The 9786-nt window shown below is 40.4% G+C and overlaps 1 protein-coding gene across 1 annotated transcript; it reads left to right on the plus strand.

The window, feature by feature from the left end:
- The first annotated feature begins 291 nt into the window (after window positions 1-291).
- LOC138908066 (uncharacterized) lies at window positions 292-2783 on the plus strand. Its single transcript, XM_070198703.1, has 2 exons — window positions 292-792; window positions 2313-2783. Exons 1-2 carry the CDS (start codon window positions 292-294, stop codon window positions 2781-2783), a joined length of 972 nt encoding a protein of 323 aa, XP_070054804.1.
- The last annotated feature ends 7003 nt before the right edge of the window (window positions 2784-9786 follow it).

Below are 9786 nucleotides of genomic sequence, written 5' to 3' on the forward strand. Positions count from 1 at the left end.
GAGAGGGAGGCCAAGAGGCCTCGAGATTCTTGCACATATAGTTGTGCATGTGCCCCAGTTGCAGCTCATCATGGTACGGGCTATGTGAATTGCCCTGTTCATTCAGCACTTCCAGCTTCCGGTGGCATTCCGGCCACTCCTAGGCCAGAGGCTCCCTATTATGCACCGCCATTGTCTAGTGCACCTCCTACACGGGGTGCTTTCAACGATCATTCCAGCCGATCAGGCCCGAGCCAACCATAGTGGCCACCTCATTCGAAAGCTTGTTTTGAGTGTTATGACACTCATCATATGGTGAGGGATTTCCCCAGACTCAGGAGGGGTGCACCTCCACAGATTACTCAGGCTCCGCGTATTCCACCGGATCCTCAAGCTTCTCAGGCCATGGTTACCGCACCAGTTGCCACTCCACCTGCACAGCCAGCTAGAGGTGGGGGTCGGACAGGTAGAGGCCGCCCTAGAGGAGGAGGCCAGGCCAGATATTATGCTCTTCCTATTAGGACGGAGGCAGTTTCATCTGACTCAGTCATCACAGGTATTGTTCGGGTTTGTTATAGAGATGTATACGACTTATTTGATCCAAGTTCCACTTATTCCTACGTGTCATCTTACTTTGATCCATATTTGGGTATATCCCGTGATTGTTTGGGTTATCCCATCTATGTATCCACGCCTGTGGGAGATTCCCTTGTTGTTGACCGTGTGTATCAGTCATGCTTAGTTGTTCTTAGTGGTTTTGACACCAGAGCCGATCTATTGTTGCTCAGTATGGCAGAATTTGATGTTATTTTGGTATGGACTGGTTGTCTCCCTATCATGCTATTCTTGATGGTCATGCCAAGATTGTGACGCTGGCTATGCCAGTTTTGCCACGGTTAGAGTGGAGAGGTACTTTAGATTATGTTCCTAGCAGGGTTATATCATTTCTAAAGGCTCTGTCGATGGTTGAGAAGGGATGTGATGCGTATCTAGCATATGTGAGTGATGTCAGTGTCGATACTTCTAATATTGAGTCAGTTCCGGTAGTGAGGGATTATCCAGATGTGTTCCCAGTGGATCTTCCGGGCATGCCGCCCGACAGGAATATCGATTTATTATCGGGAACTCAGCCTATTTCTATTCCTACATATCATATGGCCCCACCAGAGTTGAAGGAGTTAAAGGAGCAGTTGCAGGAGTTTCTTGATAAGGGTTTCATTCGGCCCAATGTATATCCTTGGGGTGCTCTGGTCTTGTTTATAAAGAAGAAGGATGGTTCTATGTGTATGCGCATCGATTATCACAAGATGAACAAGGTTACAGTGAAGAACATATATCCATTGCCATGTATTAATGACCTACTTGATCAACTACAGGGTGCCAGGGTAGTCTCCATGATTGACTTGCGCCCAGGCTATCATCAGTTGAAAATTCGGGAGCTAGACATCCCAAAGACTATTCTCAGGACTCGGTATGGTCTTTACGAGTTCCTTGTGATGTCTTTTAGGCTGACCAATGGCCCAACAACATTCATGCCCTTGATGAACAGTGTATTCCGGCCCTATCTTAAATAATTCATCATTGTGTTTATTGACGACATTCTGGTGTACTCCCGGAGTAGGGAGGATCATGAGCAACACTTGAGGAACGTGCTTCAGACATTGAGAGAAAAGAACTTATATGCAAAAATTTTGAAGTGTGAATTTTGGCTTGATTCGGTGGCATTTTTGGGTCATGTAGTGTTGAGTGAGGGGATAAATGTAGATCCAAAGAAGATTGAAGCCCCGTATTGTTGGCCTAAATTGTCTTCAGCTATAGAGATCAAATGTTTTCTTGGTTTGGTAGGGTATTACCGTCGATTCGTAGAGGGTTTTTCCTCTATTGTTGCACCTGTGGCCAGATTGACCCAGGAGGGTGCTCCGTTCAGGTAGACTGAGGAGTGTGAGAAGATCTTTCAAAAGCTCAAGATAGCTTTTACTACAGCCCAAGTGTTGGTATTGTCTTCAGGTTCGGGGTTTTATACTGTGTACTGTGATGCGTCGTGTCTTAGTCTCGGTGCTGTGTCGATGTAGGATGATAGGGTGATTTCTTACGCTTCTAGACAACTGAAGGTGCATGAGAAGAACTATCATGTCCACGACCTTGAGTTAGAAGATATTGTTCATGCCTTCAAGATCTAACGACACTATTTGTACGGTGTCCTTTGTGAGGTCTATACCGACTACTAGAGTCTACAGCATCTGTTCAAACAGAAGGATCTTAACTTGCGGCAGCGGAGGTGGTTAAAGTTGCTTAAGGACTATGACATCACCATTTTGTACCATTCCGGTAAGGCCAATGTGGTGGCTGATGCCTTGAGTCGCAAGGCAGAGAGCGTGGGAAATTTAGCATATCTACCGGTAGTAGAGAGGCCATTAGCCTTTGATATTCAGATCTTGGCCAACCAGCTTGTTGGATTGGATGTTTCTGAGCCGAGTTTAGTTAGGCTTGTATGGTTTATAGGTCTTCTCATTATGATCGTATCAGAGAGCGTCAGTATGATGACTCCCATATGCTTGTCCTCAAGGACACAGTTCAGCACGGCGATGCCAAGGAGGTCACTATTGGCGATAACAGTGTATTATGGTTGCAGGGCAGACTATGTGTTTCATGAGTTCATTCTCCAGGAGGCTTATAGTTCACGGTATTCCATTCATCCGGGTGCCGCCAAGATGTATCAGGACTTGAGGAAGCACTATTGGTGGAGGCGGATGAAGAAGGGTATAGTGGAATATGTAGCTCAGTGCCTAAACTCCAGTATGTAAAGTATAAGCATCAACGACAAAGTGGATTTCTTCAAAGGTTAGAGATTCTAGAGTGGAAATAGGAGAGGTTCACTATGGATTTTGTTGTTGGGGTCCCACAGACTTGGAGGAAGTTCGATGTAGTATGATTTATTGTGGATAGGTTGACCAAGTTGGCTCATTTCATTCCACTAGAGAGTACTTATTCTTCAGAGCAGCTCGCTCAGGTCTATATTCGTGAGATTGTTAGGCTTCATGGCGTGCCGGTATCTATTTTCTCTGACCAGGGTACGAAGTTCACTTCGCGGTTCTGGACAGCCATTTAGCATGATTAGGCATGCGGGTGGAGTTGAGTACAATATTTAACCCTCAGACGGATGGACAGTCCGAGCGCACTATTCTGATATTGGAGGATATGCTTCGTGCATGTGTGATGGAGTTTGGGGGGTTCTTGGGATCAGTTCTTGCCGCTTACGGAGTTTGCCTACAAAAATAGTTACCAGTAGAGCATTCATATGGACCCGCACAAGGCTTTGTATGGTAGATGGTGTCGGTCTCCAGTGGGTTGGTTTAAGCCAGACGAGACTAGGCTATTGGGTACAGACTTGCTTCAGGATGCTTTGGAAAAGGTTAAATTGATTCAATATCGACTTCGTAGAGCCCAATCCAGACAGAAGAGTTATGCAGATCGGAAGGTTTCCGACGTTGCATTCATGGTTGGAGAGTGAGTCTTGCTCCGGGTTTCGCCCATGAAGGGTGTTATGAGGTTCGGAAAAAAGGGCAAGTTGAGCGATAGGTATATCAGACCTTTTGAGATTCTTGAGAGGGTTGGAGAGGTGGCCTACAAGCTTGCACTACCACTTAGTCTAGCTACAGTTAATCCAGTGTTCCATATTTCTATGCTTCGAAAGTATCACAGTAATCCATCTCATGTGTTGGATTTCAACTTAGTCCAGTTGGACAAGAATCTGTCTTATGTTGAGGAATCGTTGTCCATTTTGGACAAGCAGGTTCGAAAGTTGAGGTTGAAGAACATTGCTTAAACGAAAGTTTAGTGGAGGGGTCAGCCAGTCAAAGAGGCGACTTGGGAGACCGCTCATGATATGTGTAGCCATTATCCTCATCTCTTCACCACTTCAGGTATGCCTCTATACTAGTTCGAGGATGAATGTTTGTTTTAAGAAGGGGGAGAATGTAACGACCCAGCTAGTCGTTTTGAGTGTATTAGCCCTGACCCCCTATTTGTTGTCTCCTCTCTGTTATATTATGGTTATGTAACTTTTCGGGGTGTTTGGTTTTGGTTTCAGCTGCGTTTCGGAGAGAAATGGGACACATAGTCCCTAAGTTGGAGGTTTAGGTTGTAAAAGTTGACAGTAGATTGCCTTGTGTGAAGATGACCTCGAAATGGAGTTTTGACAATTCCAATAGCTCCGTATGATGATTTTGGTCTTAGTAGAGTGTCCGTATATTGATTTGGAGGTCCGCATGTCGTTTCAGCGTGAATTGGCAAAAGTTGGAAATTGAAGATTTTAGAAAGTTTGACCGGGAGTTACCTTTATTGAAGTCGGTGTCAGATCCCGATTTCAGAAGATGAAATAGGTTAGTCATGTCATTTATGACTTGTGTGCAAAATTTAGAGTTAATCGGGGTTCTTTTGGTATGAATCAGCGTTGGTTTCGGAATTTGGAAGTTCATAGTTCGTAGGCTTGAATTTGGGTTGCGATTCGTAGAATGTTTTTTGCTTGATGTGATTTGACACTTCGAGCGTATACGAATGATGCTTTAGGACTTGTTGGTATGTTTGGTTGAGGTCCTGCGGGCCTTGGGTATAATTCAGACCATGTTCGTCGCGTTTCAGATCATTTAGGAATGACTGAAGTTCTGGTGCCTCTCAGTTTTGGTTTCTTCTTATGCGATCGCGAAAGAGCGGCCATGATCGCGAAGCTCTGTGACTGGAAGGCGTGGATTAGTATTATGCGATCGCGAGATGTCTTATGCGATCACGAAGCTTGGAAGATTAGTGCATCACGAACGCGTGAGGGTTGCCGCGTCCGCGATGACGGAAGGGGAGGCCTGGGAGGTGAATGCATTACTCTATGTGGTCACGATTTGGTTCATGCGATAGCATAACTTTGGAAAGGTTTCTCACCGCATTCACGGCCAGTCTTCCGCTGGCGCGTATAAGGTTTTTGAGCTGATGGAAATTTTGTTCTTTGCAACCGCGAAGGAAATTCGGCGATCGCGATGGGTAAATAAGGGCAGCAGACTTAAGTTTCAAAATCGAGATTTTATTCCATATTTCACATTTTGGACTTAGAGAGCTCGGTTTGAGATGAAAATTCGAGGGTATTTCCTAGAGATCATTGGGGTAAGGATTCTTAACTTTATTTTGGTTAAATTACTCGAATCTATCATTGTTTTTATCATGTAATTAGGGATTTGAGTTGAAAAAATTGGGAAAAAGTGATAGAACTTCTTTGGCTAAAATTTTGAGTTTTTAAAGGTGAAATGAGGTCGGATTTGAATAATTCTTATATGGTTGAACTCGATATCGAATGGGTGTTCGGTTTTTGTAATTTTGGTCGGGTTCTGAGTCGCGGGCCTGGGGTGACTTTTTGGGTCGATTTTTCAATTCTTTGCAAATATTGTAATTTCATTGTTCGAATGAGTTTCCTATAGTTATATTTATACTATGAAATTGTTTTGACTAGATTCGAGTCGTTCAGAGTTGAAAAATCGAGGAAAAGGTATTCTAGTTGATTGATTGTTGAAATTTTCGATTTTTAGCTATGTAGTTTCCTTTCATGCTTTAATTGAGTTACTTTAACACGTTTTAGCCATCATATTTGGTCTAATTTCGCATGTCTACTTGTCTTATCTCTTATTTGCAAATTATCCCACATGTGTAGTTGAAGTACTTGCTTCCTTTATTCCATACTCATAATTTAACCATTGAGTTCCTTACTTGAAATTCCTATTCTTGGAATATCTTGTTATTGAATTTGGTATTGCGTTGCAAAGGCCGTAGTTCCTATTGGTGTAAGCTGTGAAATATTATTTTATTGGGTTATTCTCTGGTTGTTATTATTTAGACTTTGTGTACATTGTGGTTGAGACGTAGGCTCCCTTTTGTGAAATTCTGTTGTTGTTTGGCTTTTCTGGCAAGTCGTGATATTGGGCACTTGAGGTGCGAATTGTGATACGTTGTGATATTGATACGCATGCGGTAGTATAAGGTCTGGGTGTTGAAATGCATGCGGTGAGATAAGGTGGTCTTGATATGCGTGGCTAGTAGGGGAACTACTAGAAGCCAAGCGGTGTGATAAGGTGGGCTAAAGCGCGGGATGCTATTTCGGGAAAAATAATTTTCAAAACTACATGTAAAGGCTCCCGCAGTGATATAAAAAATTATGAGTTATTTTTATGGTTTGGGACTACGAGGCGGTACCTCGGTAGTGGCCCTTGTTTATATTTCTCTATTTGCTGTATTTGTCTTTGTTGTTTGTTTCCTTAACATGTTAATCCTTGTTTTCCTTCCGTGTTGCATTAACTGCCTTGATTCTGTGTTGTTAACTTTTGGTAAATTCCTTTCTAGGTACTGTTGTGGTGTACTCATACTACGCTTCTGCACATCTTTTGTGCAGATCCAAGTACATATTATCAGTCCCGATACTAGTGAGCTGAGTTTGCATCAGGCCTCTGAGTCCCCTTCTATCCCTTTTTATATTTTCCTTCCTTATTAGGCACAATTTTATATGAACAATTTTGCATTGTCATAGAGCTTGTGACTTGTATTACACCGGATTTTGGGCTATTGTATACACTTTGAGATGTAGAGATTTTCCTTTCTATATATGATGTTGAGTTTTGAGATTTTAGATTATTGTTTTCATTCACTTTTGCATGTTTTTTAGGCTTATCTAGTCTTAGAGACAAGGTGCCGTCACGACATCTTATGGGGTAAAATTTGGGGTCATGACAGAACTACTCTCTATATTTGGTGTGAGAGCAAATGATTTGTGAAGGAAAGGTAATGTCTTTGGCTTCTGAGTTAGAGTAAGTGAGTATGCTTTGAAATACGTAGCGCTTTTGAGTCGAGTCTTGAGGCTAGTAAGTTATGATAGGGTGTAGGTGCTTAGTCTTCTTTAAATATTCTTGGCATGATGGGTTAGGAAAGTTGTCTGATAAAAAGGTTGTCTCTATGTGAAGTGCAGTTTAATTGCTTGAGGACGAGCAATGGTTTAAGTGTGGGGTGTTGATGGTATGCTAGAAAACCGTATTTTAGTCATAGTTTGCACTCTAATTACTGCGTTTTACTTGTGGGTGAGCTTAAATAATGGTGATTTGCACTTGTTACGTATTTTATGCCTTGTAGAAAATAATTTTGAGCTATTAAGATAATTTGGAGCTAATTTGAATAAGTTGGAGCTTTGAAGTCTGAGTAAAAGCCCAAAATATTAAACTGGGATTACGTCTGAGGGTTGAGGATCAAGTCTAAATGTCAAAAAGTGAGGAAACAATTACTGTGAGAAAAATGCACTACCGCATCGCGCCATGCGTAGCAGGGCGCGGGGCGCTAGAGAAAAATTCCTGCAAGGTGGAATAAATAGGCCTCTGAACTTTCCCACTAATGCGACGCATGGGGCGGCGCCCGGTGCGCCGTGGTAGTGCATTTTCTGGCCAAACTTTTTTCACTTCAGCTTGGAAAGGATAGTTTAAGCCGGGCCCGTTTCTAAGTGGTATAAATACATCAAAAACACGAACTTTAGAGGACTTTTGACATGGGAAGCTTTGGGAGAGCATTGGAGGCTACAACACACAGGATTTCATCATCTTTTCATCAATTCAACACGGGAGTTTGGATTGTAACTTTAGATTGATATTTTCTCATTCTTTAATTATATTTGTGATGCCTTCTTTCATGATTATGGAGTAGTTTCCCTTAGTGTTTGACGGATATGGTGTTTTGATTGATATTTGTGGATATTAATTCTAGTTCTTTGCTTGAATTCGTTTTTGGAGCTTTGAATTATTACAACTTTATTCACCAGTTTATTTAATCGAAAGAGGAATATTTTTGTGATTATCTTTGCATTATTTTATTTGGTTTAATTTAGTGATTCTTTTAAGTAATCGAAAGAGCTTGTTGAATTGTTGATTAAATCAAATTAGGGGAATATTCGAGAGACGTTTTCCTGAAGACTAATCCATTAACGCATGTTTGCATATTTTCACAGTGCTTATATTAGTTCACCTCATAGAGTTAAGACTTAATCGAGAGAGGAGTCCTGACTACACGTTTGAACTAATCATCGATTGAATTCGTGAGAACCATTAGAACATTAGAGTGAATTCAACTAGAGTTAAAACTTAAAAAGCTATCTTGCACCTATCCTGTCAAACCCTTATTTCTCACTTTGATAAAAAATCAACTCTGCTAATCTCTAGTTCTTTGCAGTCAATTGTTAGTTCATAATCAATCCAAATAAAGTTTTGATCATCTGAATAATAGTTAAACCAAAAATTACAAGAGCATTGTTTAAATCCAATCCCTGTGGAGATGATAAATTAACTATACTATCTTTGGCTAGCGAGCATCAATTTCGTGTTGTGTTTTGCGCTCGTTAATAAGCTTAGCCGAACACCCTCAATATCCTGAATTTTTCTATAAAAAATTAAAACTCTCTCCGGGACAATGGTTATTTTTCCATTACAAAAGCTGAAAGTGGCTGCGTGTGAACTTGACCACTGACTCATCTCTTTTTAAACTTTAACCCGTGAAATCAAATGGCAAATATAAGTCTCAGTAAACTAAAAAAAACCTGCATGGAAGCACGGAAGCAGTTATTTTGCACGTTATTATTTGCTTATGAATGATGAGAACTATTATCTTGCTTCAACAGCAACTCATCTAGTAATTAAAATGAGATTATAGATACTTGTAGAATCGAACTAGTGGAACAGTAGGTTAAAATGATGCAGAATGATATTTAATTGTTTCTATCTGGAACTTATCATGAAAATTAATTTGGTAGCATGTCTTGGTGTGTTGTTTGAAAAGTGAAGACTAGTTAGATTAGTCAATGGGCTTGAACATCTTAAGGGACAATTCATTTTGGGCTATGGTATATAGTAGATCCAATTACTTTAGGATCATTATTCGGTGCTGCATATCTGATCTATTGGGTTCATGTTACATGAATGAACTAGGTGCACAAATCGCCATTTTTATGGATGCTATTTAGAGATTAGCGAGTGCTTATTTAGTCCGGAAATTTTGAACTAAAAATCTTAATTTTAAGACAATTCAGGACATTTTTATCCCAAAAATTGAACTAAAATACTAAAATTCAGAATGCACTGACTAATTCCTAAATAGCAACCCTTTAGGGTGGCTATCTGGCGTCATTTCTACAATGAATTGTACTAGGGGGTGATACTGTTTGACCCACAATTTAGATCTAGGTATAAACAATTAGATTTTCGAATAAAAAAGGGTTAATCTTACCTAATATTAATATCCAAAAGATTATTTAACCGATGTCGTGGTAGAATGTCACAAGTTCCATAGAAATGGCAGTAAATGCATAACAATAAATAATATTCACTTGCCTAAATACAAAGAGAATAGCATTAAATAGCAATAAATAGTATATAATGGCATTTATGTAAATAAACGCAAGTGAGATAACCGAAAAGGGATGAAAACATGTGATATTCCTTCTGACAATGATAAATGATTTATAAGCTTTTGAATATTCGGATTCTCCTTGGATCGTGGGAGAAATGTTAGACAAAGATCTCAAGAAAAGGTGTATTTTGTATGTATGTAATAAAGCAAGAATCTAGAGAATGTCAATATATTTTTCTTTCCAATGAGTGTCCAATCCTCCCCAATAGCCACGTATCTTTCTAATTATAAAGGCACATGGGCATAGAAACCTAATAGTCCAAATAGGAGGAATATCCTGTTGAATATTCTCTATAACATCTTATCTCTAAAACTAGTTGTTACTGCTCTTCT

Source organism: Nicotiana tomentosiformis, chromosome 3, assembly GCF_000390325.3.
Source record: "Nicotiana tomentosiformis chromosome 3, ASM39032v3, whole genome shotgun sequence".
Classification (NCBI taxonomy): Eukaryota; Viridiplantae; Streptophyta; class Magnoliopsida; order Solanales; family Solanaceae; genus Nicotiana; species Nicotiana tomentosiformis.